Source organism: Hemiscyllium ocellatum, chromosome 5, assembly GCF_020745735.1.
Source record: "Hemiscyllium ocellatum isolate sHemOce1 chromosome 5, sHemOce1.pat.X.cur, whole genome shotgun sequence".
NCBI lineage: Eukaryota > Metazoa > Chordata > Chondrichthyes > Orectolobiformes > Hemiscylliidae > Hemiscyllium > Hemiscyllium ocellatum.
The window spans coordinates 97,588,567-97,606,866 of record NC_083405.1 but is presented as its reverse complement, the minus strand read 5'-3'; the positions used below and the strand labels follow the sequence as shown (position 1 = coordinate 97,606,866).

The window sequence follows — 18,300 nt, the reverse complement described above, 5'->3', positions numbered from 1 at the left end:
TGTACAAGTGAACATCAACATAAATCAGGAACATAATCAATCACTTCTGAAAATATGAACCACAGGTCAAATGGTAGCATGGATACCACAGTGAGTTTAGATTCCCAATACCTGGACTTGAATCCATCCCATGATTTGACAAATTTGCATTTGAAGATCCAGTGAGTTTGCCAAATGTCATTCTGGATACTGTGAGGCAAGGCCTGTTGTTCAAAACCATCCATAATTCATCATACATTGACAAAATCAATCAGAGAAAGTTCATGATGATGAATTGGAAGTACGTCTCAATGCTATCTGTGCCATGTAGACTTCTACTTTTTAAACTTATTTCTTTTTCTATTTTTGTACCTGGGTACCATAATACCTAAGATGGCATTGGGAATGGTGACATTGTACACTTTTCACAGTATTCATGTACAGGGTACTCCTGTACTTGAGTACATATGACAATAAAACCTAAATCCAAATCTAAAAAAAATCTAAATCTTCTATATTGAAAAATAATTGGGATAAGGGTTTATGCTAACTGAGTCAAACTAAATGCAAGCTATTTACCATCTGATGCTGTACAGAATTGAATCTGTACTTTCCATTGCACAAGAGGCTACAATTATAAAAAACACTATCTATGCCTCAAAACTGAAAAAGACCTTGAAATTATGCTGTCTCATAATGTCATAGGAAGAGCTCCTTGTGGTGCATGCAAACTCTTTGTCTTTCCTTTGTTAGCTTTCAAAGCGTACAGTGTTTTCAAATAATAACTTTGACAAATTCTCCACTAAAGTTGTAATTTCCAGCATTCAGCTGCCCAGCTGGGGGTATTAATCCAGTTAGAAGTTGAAATGTAATTTAAATAAAAGAAATATACAAAGCATACTTCTGCTATGCCACAACTACATAACAATGCAGGTGTTGGAAAATCTTTTATTCACAAAGGAATCGGTGAGTCACTCTTTATTGGAGGATTTTAAGTAAATCCAACACTAACATAGAATAATTACACTAGTGATTGAAGTAGGTATTTTATTTCTTGTTGCAGTCACTAAAAGGCTTAATAAGAACAGCTTTGAAATTAAATATTTTGTGAAATGGTGCAAGGTACATGAAAATCAAACAATTGGTAGAATTAAAACAATTGAACACTGAAAGATCAATAAAATGATGGAAGGGTGAAGTGTTAAATATAGCAATTATTGCTTACTATTGAACCCACAGGTTGTAACATGATGCCTGTGTAAATATTCTTAAATAAGGAACCTTAAGATCATAAGATATAGTAGCAGAATTACGCCATTTGGCCCATCAGGTCTGCTCAGCCACGCGACCATGTTTCTCAACCCCATTATCCTGCCTTCTTCCCAGAACCCTTGATTCGCTTACCAATCACAAATCTATCTATCTATCTCTGGCTTAAATGCACTCAATTATTTGGCCTCCATAGCCTTCTGCAGCAATGAGTTCCTCAGATTCACCACCCTCTGGCTGAAGAAATTTCTCCTCATTTCAGTTCTTAATGGTTGTCCCTTCAATCAGAGGCTGTGCCCTTTCTCCCACTAGGAGAACTATCATTTCCATGTCCCTCTTTTCAGGCCACCCAGTATTGTGTAAATTTCAATCAGATCTCCCTTCACCCTTCTAAACTGTATCGAATCCAGTCCCAGAGTCCTCAACCACTCTACAAATAATAAGCCCTTCGTCCCTTCTTCTAAACCTCCTCTGGACTCTTCCATTCCAGCACATCTTTCCTCAAATACAGAACCAAAAAACTGCTCACAATATTCCAAATGCAGTCTGACCAAAACCTAATACAGCCTCAGGAATACATCCACTTGAAGTGAATGCCAAAACATGACTGATGGGCTGAACTTCTTCAACATAAAGAAGTCCTGCTGCTGGGTTCATCACTACAGCAAGTTGCCAAAATTCCTTTGAGAGCACTTTCCAAACCGGCAACTTTGGCCACCTCGAGGACAAGGGCAGCAGGTGCCTGCAAACCCCAGCCCCTGCAATTTCTCCTCAAAGCCAAACAGTTTCCTGAACTACATCACAGTTCCTTCAGTGTCAATAGGTCAAAATCCTGAAATCACCTTCCTAATAGCTCAGTGGGTGTCCATACAACCTCAAAACTAAAGCAGTTCAAGAAAGCGGGTCACTACAGGTTGATCTTCCCACGAATGCCTACATCCCATGCATAAATAAAATAAATTGTAGTCATGTAACATTCTTATGAAGTGTTTGGCATAGTTCTGCATTGTGATGAATTAGACAAGTAAAACTGTTTAACCTGGCATCTTGAATTAAGCAGATAAATCTGATGAATGCCATGGTGAAATCTTCTGAATAAGATGGGTACATTCGATGGTGAACAAAATATATTCCAGTGATGAGGTGGTGCCTTACAGCCAATGACATATGTGGATTCTGATGATTGGCGTGGTGTGATGTGCTGAGTGAGATTGTGCATATCTCTAAAAGACACAATCACCAGGAAAACAGTCCCACTATGGCTACGTCAGGTCTTTAAAGATGACGTTTTTTCCAAGCAAATCTTTTTATTCTAATTAGGACAAAGTATGTGCTGTTCAAGTAGCTGGGTGGTTGTCAATGACAATGTCCTGTGGCATAAAGTGATATCTCCTCAGGGTTGAGAGTTTCTTGTGATTGGTCAATTCTCAGCGAACAGATTTCGGGGACACAGGGTATGGAATGGGATTCGGACACCAGGAATTACTTCCTTTGTCTTTCTTCTCTGCTGCTGCCATGCCTTATAATTCAGACATCATAACTCAAAGTATAATGTAACTTGGACAAATTGTCAAAAAAAAATACATAACTGTGGATCAGATACAAAAACAGAAATTGCTGGAAAAAGCTCAGCAGGTCTGTCAGCATCTATGGAAAGAAAGCAGAGTTAACGTTTTGGGTTCAGTGTACCTTCTTCAGAATGATTCAACATGGTACTGAATGCTTGTCAGCAAGCTCCTCTCTGTCAATAATGACAATGCACGCTTGTTGTCATGCTTCACAACTAGTATGACAGTCCAGGTAGAAGATCCTTTATCCGAACATCCAAAAACTGAAAAGCTCCGAAATCCGAAGGTTTTTCTTGAGTTTTTTTTTCTCATTAACAAGGTTGTTTAGTGAGCAAACAGTTAACCCAAGTCGACACCCACTCGATGCGTGTTATTCAGATGTGACATGGGGTGAGTGGCCAAGCACCGACAGGCCTGGTTTCTCTGTGAACACCCCCAAATCGATACCCATTTGATGCGTGTCACTCAGATGCAACATGGGGGGGGGGGGGGACGTGGCCAAGCACGTTCTTACTTAGAAGTCTGCTCCTCCGATAAGATTTGTAAATATTTCACCATTAAACTGTCACTTATTCTGAAAACTGAAAGATTCCAAAATCCGAAAAACAGCTGGTCCTGAACATTTGGATAAAGAAATTTCTACCTGTACAGCTTTAATAGATTTGTTCATGTTACCATCACTGGATCATAACTATGACTTGGGATAAAAGAGGTCTCAAGTATCATCTTAACTCAGGTCACTTGAAACACAATGTCCTAATTGAAGCATACTACACTTTGCAACCAAAAAGCCTATTATGCCAGAATCAGATGTGTCTGGGAATGTAATATTTTTATAACTTATTGAGCTGTAATTATAATCTATTGGATCTTTCAATATTAGATTACCAATGTCCTTCATTCTTAAGTTATGGAGGGACAACATAAGTATTGCTGCATTAGATAAAGCTATCATGCCAGAGGAAAGACACACATTCCTGCTTTGCTTCAGGGTGAGTTTCAGAGTGTCTTTGAAGTGTTTTCTTTGTCCTTGTCACATTGGCTATTGAGAGTTGAAGAAACAGTACCTGATGGGGGAGGTTCATTTCAGACAGTGTCCAATCCGCTGGACCTGATTTTGCAGGAGTTTTGCCCGTATGCTTGTAGAACTGGCTTCAAGAAAGGCGTTAAAATTTTTCTGACAGTCATCCAATTGAATCTGAGGGATGCAGCTAAGGCATTGCTGATAGAATTTTTCTAATGTTTTGATACTTTCCTGATACATCGTCCAGGCCTCACAGCAGTACAGGAGTGTGCTGAAAACAAGTGCTCCGTATACTGGGAATGATAATAGTATACAATAGTTTTTGTTTAAATAAGGAAATAGTCTCATTCTTTGATATTAAAGTTTCTAGCTATCCATCCTTTGACCCTCCATTTGCCTTCACGTTTCTGCAGCTATGAATCTGGTCAACACCACCCTCACCTCCACCTTTGATACCCTCACCCCCGACTGCCATTATTCACTCAAACCTCCTGTTGTCCCAAGTCGAGCTTTTACCTCCATTGTCTTAATTACAAAGAAAGGAAACATGAAAGTAGCGATGGGCATAACTTCTGGTAGGGCTGTATTGAAACATTTTCAGGTCCTGTGCCCTCTGACAAAACTGATCATGATTCCAGAATTACTGTAAAAGACAAAAGATCAAACTTACTTCTTTTCTCCAGTGCAAATTGGAAATCCTTCTCTTCTGTCTTGCCCACCCTAATAACAAATGTGATGAGCTCATTGATTTCATTATGACCATCCAATCAGTTGCTTCCCATCCTGTCTCTGTTTCCTTTAAGGTTCTCACTCTACAACCATGATCCTGTATCCTTCTCCAGTTTCTCTCCTATTTTCCCTTCTGTCCTCTTTAGTTTACCTCATTCTTGAATTGAGCATTGAAAACAAAAGGAGGGATGTTATTTTACGGTTAAATCAAATATTGGTTGGACTGCATCTGAAGTACTGGATACAGCATTTGTCTCATCATTGAAGGATGGCTATAAATATGTTGGAAGCAGTTCAGAGAAAGTTTATGTGAAAGCTTATTTAGACTAGTGGTCTTAAGGTGGAAAGATTGAACGGGTTTGTCTTGTACTGCTGGAACTAAGAAAAAGAAAAGACAAAATGATTAAAACATACAAGATTCTAAGGGGTCTAACAGGATGGACATGGCAAAGTTCTTTCATCTCATAAGAAAAATCTAGAAATAGGAATCACTGTTTAAAAAGATGTTGTCCACTAGACAGAGATGAAGAGACTATTTTTCTCAAATATCTGGGGAATTAGATCTTGCTGCATTAAAAGGCAAAAGAAGCAGTTGTTGAATACTTTGAAGGCAAAAGAAGAGAGATTTATGATTCTTAAGCAAGATGATGAAAGGTTATTGGAGTAAGCAGATATATGGAATAAATCAGATCAAGCATGATTGAATCATACATTATACTTTATTTGTTTGATCTTACTTATACACATTTGTAGTTTCCATACATTTTCTTCATAACCTATTTTCCCATCTTTGTATCATCAATAAATTTAGCAACCGAACCTTTGATCAACCAAGTCATTCATAGAATAATAAAAAGTTAGCATTGATCATTTAGCACCAGCAGTCATTGTCCCTTGCCAACCAGAAAATAAACCTTTAATGCCTATTCTCTGCTTCCTGTTAACTGGCAATGATAATGTTACCACTTATACTGTGAGCTTTTTATTTCACAATAACTTTCAATGTGACACTTTAACAAATGCTTTCTGGAAAGTACTGTACCTTTATCCACAATACATGGTATAGTTTAAAGTATTCCAATAAATCGGTGAAATGTTTTCCCTTTCACAAAACCATATTGACTCTGTCTGATTAACTTGAACTTTTTAAGTGTCCTGCTATAACATCTTTCACAATAGCTTCTATGTTCAGCAAACGAGCTGATAGTTTTCAGATTTCTGTCTCTTGCTATTTTGAATAGTTATATTTGCTATTATCCAATCTAAAATAATTTTCACTGAATCTAAAGAATTTTGAACAAATGAAACCAATGCACCAACTATCATACGAATAATTTCTTTGAAGATACTGGGATAAAGTTTATCAGGACTTGGGGACTTGTTGGCTAAACATCTCAAATAATCTGTTCAGCACCACATCCTTTGTGATAGGAAGAATGTAATATTTTTGAATTCTTTCAATTTCCTCACTGACATATTTCTGGGATGTTATTTATCTCTTTTATAATGAATGCTGATACAAATACCTGTTCAATTCATTTACCATCTCTTTATTTTCCATTAATAATTCTCCAAACTCACTTTTTCTCTTTTCTTTTCCTTAAATATCTGCCACTGCAGCTATCCATTAACTTAATCTGTCAAAGTTAAAAATCACACAACACCAGGTTATAGTCCAACAGGTTTAATTGGAAACACACTAGCTTCAGGTGATGAAGGAGCGTCGCTCCGAAAGCTAGTGTGCTTCCAATTAAACCTGTTGGACTATAACCTGGTGTTGTGTGATTTTTAATTTTGTACTCCCCAGTCCAACACCGGCATCTTCAAATCTTAATCTGTCAGTTCACTTTAGCTCATCGGTTTCCATGTTCTCATAATTAGCCTAATTTAAGCTTAAAATATTAGTCTTTGACCCATTCTTCTCTCCCTCAAACTGAAAGTAAAATTCAATTATATTACGAATGCTGCTATCCCAGTGCACCATCACTTAATTAATTAATTAACTATCCTATCTCGCTGTAAAATACAAGATCTCGTTAGTTTGGTCTCTAGTTGGCTCCAGAATGTGTTATTTGAAGAAAGTATTTCAACAACACTCTGAACTCTTCATCTAAGGCTAGCTGATTTTTCAAGCCTATAAATTGATTTTAAATCACTCATGAATATTGCTTTTCTAAAAAGTTCCCTTTATATTCCAATATATCATGTAATTACTTTTAGGAGGCCTGTACATTACTTCCATGAATAACAGCTTGCCTTAATCATTTCTCAACTCAAGCCAAACTGCTTCTAAATCCTGATTTCATAAACTTGAGACCTGTCACTGTATTTTGCTAATACCATTACTGTTGAACAGACTCCCTTCTCCGCTTTCTCCTACCATCCTTTTCCCTGTTAAATACCAGGTACCCTTCATATTCAGGTCCCATTCTACATTTTGACTGTATGTGCATTAAGTCACAGAGTTCTTGATTTGGTCCTTTATTAATCTTGTAACCTCTAGCTTTTTCTGTTGATATGCACTTAGATTTGTACTTATATTTGATTTCTATTACAATCTGTTTATCATTTCCATATTAATGCCTTTCTCTCTCAACATATTTGATTATGGCTTCCCAAAAAATATTCCTTGCCCCAACTATTTAATTTTAAAGCCTCTCTACCTCTCTATTTATGCAACTTACAAGCATATGTGATCCCAGTGTTGTTCATGGATAGACTGTCCCATAGAACAGCCCTTACTTTCACCGGTACTGATGCTAGTGCCCCATAAACCGGAACCCACATCTATCACGTTAATTTTTGAGGTACATATTCATCTCTCTAATTTGATTTGCTTTCTGCTAATTTGACACATTTTCATGTAGTAATGAATCCTTGAGGTCCTGCTCTTCAATTTTCTGTCCAGGTGGTTATACTAACTTTGCAAAATCATTTCCTTCTCATTCGTACCTGAATGGACCACAATAACTAGATTATTGGTTCATCTCCAGCCCTGGCAGAGGTCCTGAATACTTGCACAGAGCAAACATTAGTCTTGTTCTTTTTAAAGAGAATGGATTCAAACTCTTAGACTATACTGTTTCCTATCACCACTATATTCCATTTCCATAATCCCCCAAATTAAATGGCTTCCTATATCTCATTGCTATGGCCAGTTAGTTCATCCACCCTGAGGCCCCCATTCTCATTCAGAGAAGCTGAATGAACCTCAAGCCTGTCAGACTATTGCACATGTTTAGGATCCTCCAACTCTAACCCTCTCACTCCCCTTATCAAACTCAACTTCTGGATCAGAGTGGTGCTGGAAAGGCACAGCAGATCAGGCAGCATCCAAGGAGCAGGAAAATCAACGTTCTGGGCAAAAGCCCTTCATCAGGAATACAGGCAGAGTGCCTGAAGGGTGGAGAGATAAATGAGAGGAGGGTGGGGGGTGGGGAGAAAGTAGCATAGAGTACAATAGGTGAGTGGGGGTGGGGAGAAAGGTGATAGGTCAGGGAGGAGGGTGGGGGAAGGTAGCAAAGAGTACAATGGGTGGATGGGGGTGGGGATGGAGGTGATAGGTCAGAGAGAAGGTTGGAGTGGATAGGTGGAAAGGAAGGTAGGCAGGTAGGACGGGTCATGGGGACGGTGCTGAGCTGGAAGTTTGGAACTGGGATGAGGTGGGGGAAGGGGAAATAAGAAAACTGGTGATGTCCACATTGATGCCCTGGGGTTGAAGTGTTCTGAGGCAGAAGATGAGGCGTTCTTCCTCCAGGCATCTGGTGGTGATGGAGTGACAGTGAAGGAGACCCACGCTGAGTGGGAGAGGGAGTTGAAATATTGGGCCACAGGGCAATGGGGTTGATTGGTGTGGGTGTCCAGAGATGTTCCCTAAAACGCTTTGCGAGGAGGCTTCCAGTCTCCCCAATATAGAGGAGACCGTACCGGGAGCAACGGATACAATAAATGATATTGGTGGATGTGCAGGTAAAATCTTGATGGATGTGGAAGGCTCCTTTAGGGCCTTGGATGGAGGGGAGGGAGGAAGGGCTTTTGCCTGAAATGTCGATTTTCCTGCTCCTCGGATGCTGCCTGAACTGCTGTGCTTTTCCAGCACCACTCTAATCCAGAAACTGGTTTCCAGCATCTGCAGTCATTGTTTTTACCTTATCAAACTCAACAGCAGCTGCACCACTCTCCTGTGCCTGACTACTGATCAAATCAAAAGATGCTATCATGAAAACTGTAACCACTTTCAGACACCTTCATTCTCCCTGATGGGTCTCAGTGTCTGAAGCTTGACCTCCAGTTTAATGCCTCTAGCTGAAGCTCAAGTTGCAAACACTTTGATTATATAGTTGTCTTGGATCACACTGGCATCCAGCCTGCAGCCATAATGTCTTACACATCCTGCCATCCTCAATGTGTTTTAGTGTACTGTTTAAATATTTTATTCAAGTCTGTATGTTTTTTATATACTTCATTAACCTTAGCACCAGTTGCTGCACATGGGAAGAGAATAAACTTTTGCCACTTAAATATTCATCAAACAGTCAGCTTATTCCCAAGTAAAAGAGTAAGAACCAATTCCAACATGTGTTGAAATTAGAAAATCAGCACCCAACTTGCCCATCTCTCTTATTCACTCAATTCCGACATGTTATTCACAGCCACACTCAGTGTTAAGTCACACTGAGATGTCTGAAATTCTATGCTCTGAGATAGCTCAAACCCAGGTGCAGAAAATAAGTTTAAGCCCATTTCTTTAATTAAAAACTTCAGCTGCTCTTCCATGGAAAACTTTCATGTCTTTGTTTTAAACCCAGATAACATTTAAAATTCAAACAGTAAATTTCAGTTAAACATTAAACTGAATTACAGACAGAATTAGATTTTTTAGCATTCTGCCCAAAGTCACAATTAAGCTTTAACGAGCAGGAGATTTTGCAGAGACAGAAATTCATACCTCTAGTACAAGCCAAAGCTGATCTCCATTCTTTACATCCTTCTTGTAGTACATTCCATAGAATTTGACCACATTTTCATGATCTGAGAGAGCTTGGAGGATGTTATATTCAGCTTCAATTTCTTCATCGATATCCTAGCATCAAAAGTATACAAAAGCATTGCAAAATTGGAAATCTTCAATGTCCTGTGTACCAATTACATCAATGTTTTACAGAGTCAGATTTCATGCAAAATATACGGAATTTATAGAATCCCTGCAGCACAAAAAGAGGCCTTTCAGTCCGTCAAGTCTGTACCAAACCTCTGAAGAACATCCCACCTATCCCCATGACCCCACATGGGGATTTTACCATGGTTAGCCCACCTAATCTCCACATCCATGGGCACTGTGGGACAGTTTTTTCCTGTGGTGAATCCACCTAGGCTGTACATCTTTGTACAATTTAACAGGAATCTAACACTAATTGTTGAGACAGTTTTGCACAGTTGATGCAATACATTTAAAAAATTCATAACCATGCATAGAATCTGTAGTATGTAACACCTACTGCCCCTTTTATAACATCAAATTTATCTTTTGAAGGTTTTGACTGGGGAATAATTTCACAAGTGGTTACATCTTGCCCTGTGTAAGCCAAGATGGTAAATGTTGCTTTTGTTGTAGAGTACTTTGACCCAAAACAAAGGCCAATGCCAATGCTGCTCTCCTCTCCTTAATGATGTTTTGTTCTCAGTCTACCTTCTGTAACCACTCTTATCTTTATCTACACAGGACTGCAGTTTTATTTCTCCTACTGGAACTCCTCTTCAGCCCTGAGCTGAATTATTATCCTCAACAAAACAAACTTTCATCTTCCAATCTCAGTTTCTAACCACCCAACCTCTCTTTCCTAAGTCACATGTTGTCAATATTGTGAGTCCACTTCAATCATTTGGCATAGTCACAAACTCTGTTAAAATCATTTCTAAGTACTCAGTTTCCTCCCCAATGCCACCCCTCTCCTGCTAAAAAAGAACATTTCTATTTCCATAGAGCTGGATGAAAGCCATTGAGTGGGCACACACATGCAAGAGTAATAGTCTATATGCGTTGGTGACAGGTGTGTATTGTGGCAGATTTCAAATGAGTGAGTAAGGTAACAGAGATAAAACAGTAGTGTCTACCCTAACAAAGTGCAAAAGGATAGGAGCTTTCTTTCCATGCTATTGGGTTTTGCATTTCATCTTACACACTGCACTAATCCTGGCTGCTATCTCCATGTAGGTTGACTGCCACTGGTGACATGGTCACTTTTGTTGGTCTTTAGGGAGAATGACAGCCCTCCTTTCCACTTGCCATCCACCAACACCTTCAAGTCCACTGTTGGCTGTACATAGTGTATGCTTCCCTTTCTCTGCTATTTCCTCAAGGATAAGAATGCAGGACCACTGTATGAAGAGCAGTTCCTGCAGCTTCTGAAGTAGTGCATAATTGGGTTTAAATATGTCACCAATGGCATGAACATCAAAAAATCTGGCAGTGGCAAGTATTTCTGCCTCTCACAAAGCATGATTCAATGGGACAGGTGTGCCAGCAGTAGGTTGAATAATTCATGATTTTATGAGAAAAGTTGACGTGGGCTGCATTGGATGACGATATGAATGTAGCAGAAAAACGCCGCTGAAAAGTGGTAAAATTTAACACTATAGAACAAAGCCTTGTCCATTCCATCCTCTCTCATGAAGACTTTATTGCTGTCTATATTCCATGGTTTAGGAATTAGATTGTTACATTTCTCTCCCAAGCTACATGATTGGTTTTACAGAAACCATTTCCTCTTGAAACAAAAAACTATAACAATATAACAATCACCTAAATGTGTTTTTAATAGGGCCACGGTCAATTACCACTCAGCAGCTGTAAGTTGTTCTATATAGCAGCTGTAGCACAAAGTGTGCCATGTCAAGATATTTATTTGTATGATCACTGTACTGTACTAATAAAAATATAAATACCACTGACTTGAAGAAGGCTAAATGTGATGCAAGTTCAACTGCCAACTCTACGCACCAAAATGTGGCTGATGGTTTAATTTAGTCACCAAGACTGAAAATCATGAGGTTTTTTTTTCCAAATCTAGGAAAAGAAATTAGACAAGGTTTATAACAGAATGGTCAGTTCATTTGTATCAGTTTTCTACTTATGGCCAAGTTGCAATTTATTCTCTCTTCCTTTTATCACTCGTGGGGACTAGTTCTACGCCACAAGTCATGATATAAATTTAATCATTTTACTCCATGCCTGATACTCCATTCCTCTACATGATATTTAGATTAGAAAGATCTGTAAACCTGGTTTCGTAACATATTCAATCTTATCGATCTTCTTAGCCCTATTTCTTATTTTCCTAACTTATACTGTATATATCTAATGTAGTATAACTTTTGTCTTTATTTTCCCTATTCTTCATACCTTAGATTTGTACCTTGGTACTTTGTACCCGAGAGGGCAGCATGTGTTGGCGACATTATACAATGGTCACTGTACTCCTGTTCTTTGTAACGTGAGTGCATGTGACAATAAACTTAATTCTAATTCAACAAAGATGCACAACTGGTTATATTGTTATAGTTTTTAAAATAAATGTGAAGTTTTATGGATGCTGGACTAAAAACAGGAAATACTGGAGAATCGGAGCAGGCCTGGCAGCCTCTGTGGAGAAGAAATGTTGACATTTTGGGTTCAAAAAAATCCTCCTTTGGACCTTGAAAAGAACCTATTTTTACACCATACTTCAAAACTTGGAAGTGTTTAAATAAAAAGTCTTCATTTTATTTTCCAAATATTCTTTGCTCTTTTCTAATAGGTGTTCACTTGTTACTGTGGTGTAATGTGATGACTGTTACACGTTCTTGTGTTCAAAGCAACCATTTGGTCATGAATATAACTGCTGCAGACAAATCCATTCTGCTTGTGGAAGTGGATTGAGAGTCTTTAACCATAGCTGGTATAACTTCTAAATAGATTCTTGGTTTGGAGATGTCTAGCTTTCTGAAGCAGTGATAAATACAGCAATTTCAAACACCTTGAAATCAGGCCAGTTAACACCTTGAAGTATTAATATTCAGGAAACAAATTCCTTAGGATCCCTTATTCAAGGTACCTTTATGCCCTTATCACTGTCTCCATAATACTAGTAAATAAATTAACTATGAATAATATAAATAATCTGTATGTAGAGGCAGAGATTTTCCAGAGCAAAAACCCAATCAAACATCACAATGTACAGAGAACCTCTGCAAGGCAAAATTAATGATTCTTTGCTTGAATGTGTGTAGTATTCAGAACAGAAGAAACAATTAATGGCACAAATACAGATTAACAAGTATAACTTTACCACCATTACAAAAAATACGATTACAAGGAGATCAAACTGGGAACTAAATATTCAGAGGTCTTTTACTTTTCGAAAGGATGAGCAGGCAGGAAAGGATGGGGAGCAGCATTGTTGGCCTGGTATGAAATAAATATGATGGCAAGAAATTATTTTAAATCAGAAGATAAAAATCCGCATGAATGGAGACAAGAACTAAAAAAGAGGAAAAAAGATATTGGAAGGAGTAGTTTCTAGACCAAAAAGGGCTTGTAACAAAGGCAGGACATTAATCATGAGTGACTTTAATCTCCTTGTAGATTGGTAAAGGCAAATTAGCAGGGGAGGCTGTGAAGAAGAATTCAACGAGCATATTCAGGACAATTTTCTCGAACACTATGTTGTAGATCCAAACAGAAATCAGGCTACTTTGGCTCTGGTAATGTGTAATGAGGCAAGTTTTATAAATTATGTCAGAGTAAAAGATGCCCTCAGAAACAGTGACCAATAGCATCGGAGAATTTAGCATCAATTTGAGAGACAAGAACATATGTTGTAACAACTAAGTGAAACTTAAATAAGGGTAATTACAAATGAGTGAGGGCAGAGATGACTGGAGGACACTGGGGAAAACAAAAAAGAGTTTAGCTGCAAAGATTATTGAGAAACCATGGCAGATACTTAAGAAAATATTTCATTGCTCACAGCAAAGATATATGTCAGTGAAGAAGAAGATTAGCCACCATAGTTAACCAGAGAAGTTAAGAATGGTAACAAGTTGAAAGAAGAAAGTAATGGTATGCCAGATTAGGAAAGTTTTAAAAGTCAACAAATGGCAACCAAAAAAAATTAGAATTAGAATTCCTACAGTGTGGAAACAGGCCCTTTGGCCCAACAAGTCCACATCATCCCTCTGAAGAGTATTCCAGCAAGACCCATTACCCTATATTTCCTCTGATTAATGCACCTAACCTACACATCCCTGAACACTGTGGATAATTTAGCATGGCCAATTTACCTAACTTGCATATCTTTGGATTGTGGGAGAAACCAGAGCACCCAGATGAAACCCACACAGACACAGGGAGAATGTGCAAACTCCACATAGACAGTCACCCGCAACTGGAATCGAACATGGGCCCCTGACACTGTGAAGCAGCAGTGCTAACCACTGAGCCACCATGCTTTCCCTTTCTAAGTGGGACCCAGGAGTTACCTTGGAGAAGGTATTCCTGAAGAAGGGCTCATGCCCGAAATGTTGATTCTCCTGCTCCTTGGATGCTGCCTGACCTGCTGCGCTTTTCCAGCAACACATTTTCAGCTCTGATCTGCAGTCCTCACTTTCTCCCAGGAGTTACCTTGGCAAGTTAAGGTGAGATTGACTCTCATTTACTGGATCCACATTTGCCCTTCACCTCCAGTTAGATTAGATTAGATTCCCTACTGTGTGGAATCCCTTCGGCCCAACAAGTCCACACTGACCCTCCAAAGTGTAATCCACCCAGACCCATTCTCCAACCCTATATTTATCCCTGACTAATGCACTGTGGGAGGAAACTGGAGCACTTGGAGGAACCCATGCAGCTACAGAGATCATGTATAAACTCCACACAGAGGGTTGCTCAATGCTGGAATCGAACCTGGGTCTTTGGCACTGAGAAGTAGCAGTGCTAACCATTAAACCATCATGCTGCCTGAAGTGGAAACTAAACTTTAAGAGTTAACTTATGAGTAATACCAAGACAGACAACAAGAGTATATACAAAAAGCAAGAGAGAAGGCAAAGTTAACATTGGCCCCTTAGAGAACAAGGCTGGCAAAATAACAATGGGACACCAGAAATGGCCCAGGAGTTCAATAAGTACTTTGTATCAGTCTTCACAGGAGAAGACATAAACAGAATTCCTAAATTACTACATGTTCAACAGGAAAACGGAGGAGAGAAAAACATATAATGACTGTCACGAGAGAAAGTGTTCTCTGGAAACTAATGGTGTTAACACCAATAATTGCCCTGGACCTTTTCCAAGATGGAAAATGATGTAGCTACAGAGATAATGGATAAACTGGTGGTAATCTTCAAGAATCCTTGGATTCTGGAAAGATGCTTTATAACTCATTTACTTAACAAGGGAATGAGACAAAATCATTACAATGGACTAATTAGCTCGATATCTGTTATTGAGAAAATGTTAAAGATCATTATAAAGGTTGTAATAGCAATATCAATAGATACTATGCTGAAGGAGAAGCAACATGGCTTCGTAAAGGGGAAATGCTCGAACTCTGACACGGTAACATATGTGATAGATAAAGGGGAAGCAATGGATGTAAAATGTTTTGACATTCAGAATGCATTTGATAAGGAACCCATATTAGTCTACTTAATACGATAAGGGGGTACTTGTGTTAGAAGTTGAATATTCCATGAATAGAGGATTGCCTATCTAATAGAAGGCAGAGTTGGGATAAGGGGACATTTTCAGGATGGCAATCTGTTACTTAGTGGATTGCCACAGAGCTGAGTGCTGGTGTCATAATTATTTACAATATATATTAATGATTTGGATGAGCAACGTGAATGTACCATAGTGAAGTTTTGGAGGGTACCAAAACAGCTGGGAAGACACAAAGTCTACAGAGGAATACAGATAAATTAAGCAAGTATGCAAAAACTTGGCAGATGGTATATAATTTGGGAAAATGTGTTATTCATTTTGGCAGGAAGAATAGAGAAGCTGAATATTATTTAAATGGAGAAAGCTCTGGAGTAGAATGATTTGGGAGTCCTCATCCATGAATAATAAAAAGCTAGCATTTAAGTTCAATGGGTAATTAGGAAGGAAAGCTGAATTCTGGCCACTTATTTCAAACAGAATGCAATATAAAAGTAAGGAACCTTTGCTAAGATTATACAAGGCATGAATCAGACCAAAGCTAGAATACTGAATAGTTTGGGCCTCTTACCTAAAGAAAGATATACTGGTGTTGGAGGCAGTCTAGAGAATGTTGACGTCCGGTTATGAAAAAAGATTCAAGAAGTTGTGCCTGCATATACTGGAATTTAGAAGAATGACAGAAAACCTTATTGAAACATTCAATATTCTTAGGGAACTTGGCAAAGTTGAGATGGAAAGGGGTTTCCCCTTGTGGGACAGTTCAGGATGAGAGGTCATAATCTCAGAATGAGGCATTGCACATTTAGGACAGATGAGGAGCAATTTCTTTCTCATAGGATAGTGCATCTGTGGACTCCTTTCCTGCAGAGGGCTGTTGAAGCAAAATCCTTAAGTAATAATCATGGCTGGGATAGATTTTAATCAGGATGTAAATTTGCTCGATGAGCTGGAAGGTTCGTTTTCAGACATTTCGTCACCATAACTAGGTAACATCATCAGTGAGCCTTGGGTGAATAACTGGTGATATGGCCCACTTTTTATTTATGTGTTCAGGTTTCCTTAGTGTCATTTCCTGTAGTGATGTCATTCCCTGTCTTTTTTCTTGGGGGTGGTAAATGGGATGCAAGTCGACGTGTTTGTTGATAGATTTCCAGTTGGAGTGCCACGCTTCCAGGAATTCTCACGCATGTCTCTGTTTGGCTTGTCCTGGGATGGATGTGTTGTCCCAGTCGAAGAGTACATACATGCAGATGAGGAAGGACACCACTTCAATTGGGACAACACATCCATCCTAGGACAAGCCAAACAGAGACACACGTGTAAATTCCTAGGAGCATGGGTTTCCAACCGGAACTCTATCAACAAACACATTGACTTGGATCCCATTTACCACTCACTGAGAAAAAGTACCAGAAATGACATGATCACAGGAAACAACATCACCAACCCAAGGAAACCTAAATATATAAATAAAAAAACAGACCATACCACCAGTGTTTTACCAGAGGCTCACTGATGATATCACCTAGTATGGTGATGAGAAATCTGAAAACGAACCTTCCAGCTCAGTGAGCAAACTTGCATCCAAACCTCAACCTGAGCCATCAATCTTATCAAAACTCGCTAAGATATTTAATCAGTAAGGGAATCATGGGTTATGGGGAAAACGGCAAGAGTGGAGTTCAGGATTATAAAATCCAATGGTTGAATGGTCTACTTTTGCTCCAACTTCTTATAGTCTTAAATTTCACATGGAAGATTAGAGATATCCTGCACAGTATGGAAGCCACTTCAGGAATACCAGGGAGGTTGCCTTATACCTCAAAGTTGGAAGAAAAAGCAGGAGATCACACTCAGCTGCCTCTATTGACATGCAGTGTTGTAGACTTCAAGTGGGAAAAATACTAACTTTTGATCTTAAGAGTGGAAAGTTTTGTAGTCATTTCTCATTGTACTCCTCAAAACTATTTTGTGCAACTGGCTCTTTAGCTTTTAAATCGAGCAGCATAAGGACTGTGGTGAATGAAGGAACATCAAAAGCTCCCCCTTATATTAGCACAGGACAATATGGGAATCCAGTGTAATTTGGGATTCTCCTTTCCACATTGATCTCAGGACCTTAATGTGACTTCCTAACCTTCAGCTGCAGACCTGATGAAGGGCTTTTGCCCTAAACGTCAATTTTCCTGCTCCTCGGATACTGTCTGACCTGCTGTGCTTTTCTAGCACCACACTCCCAACACTAATCTCTAGCATCTGCAGTCCTCACTTTCGCTCAGCTGCAGTCCTGTCTAGTGCCACACATGAAGGGTGACAATTTTCCATTTTGGTCTTAAATTGTGATCTGTTGGGCATCTGTCATTTTGAAAAATAACTATCGCTCCACACATCATTAAATAGATTTGCCATCTGTATCACTTTTGCTGATGATAAATCTCTGTCAAAACAGTTCTTCCAATGTTGACATTCAGAGAGGAAGCTTTTTCTTTACAGCCACTATTGCGTTGGAGTTTGTTCAAAAACCTAAAACACTTGCATGACTCTAGGAGGTAGATGAATTAGCAATTTCTGAGAAGATTTGTAGTTCATGTTGATGATAAGTATGTAAGTTAGCTCTGTTTTCAGATGTTCCGTCACCATTCTAGGTAACATCATCGGTGAAAGTCTCTGGTGAAGCGCTGGTGATATGTCCCACCTCTCCAATTATAGGTCTTCATTTCTTAAGATGGGTGATGTCATTATCAGTTTTTTTTTTCAAGGGAAGGTAGATAGGATCTTAGTTGATGTTGATGGAGTTGTTTATTGATGGAGTTCTGGTTAGAATGCCATGTCTCTAAGAATTCTTGTGCCTGTCCTAGGATGTGTGCGTTTTCCCAGACAAAGTGGTGTCCTTTGTTGTGGAAAAAAACACCAGTCTCGGAGTCAGAATTGGGGTTCAATGACAGAGTTTATTGCACAAGGAAATACCGGAGCTCTGGGAAGAGAAAGGCACCAACAGCACAGTGGTCAGCTGAGAGTCTTCTTTCGAC

The 18,300-nt window shown here is 39.0% G+C and overlaps 1 protein-coding gene across 1 annotated transcript in view; it reads right to left on the bottom strand.

Moving 5' to 3' along the window:
* LOC132816124 (myosin-IIIa-like) overlaps nt 1–18,300 on the bottom strand; it is a 161,429-nt gene that overhangs the window by 129,320 nt on the left and 13,809 nt on the right. Inside the window, exon 2 of the mRNA XM_060825584.1 lies at nt 9,518–9,652. Within this exon, the coding sequence (XP_060681567.1) occupies nt 9,518–9,652 (135 nt within the window). The remainder of the gene's footprint in view (nt 1–9,517; nt 9,653–18,300) is intronic.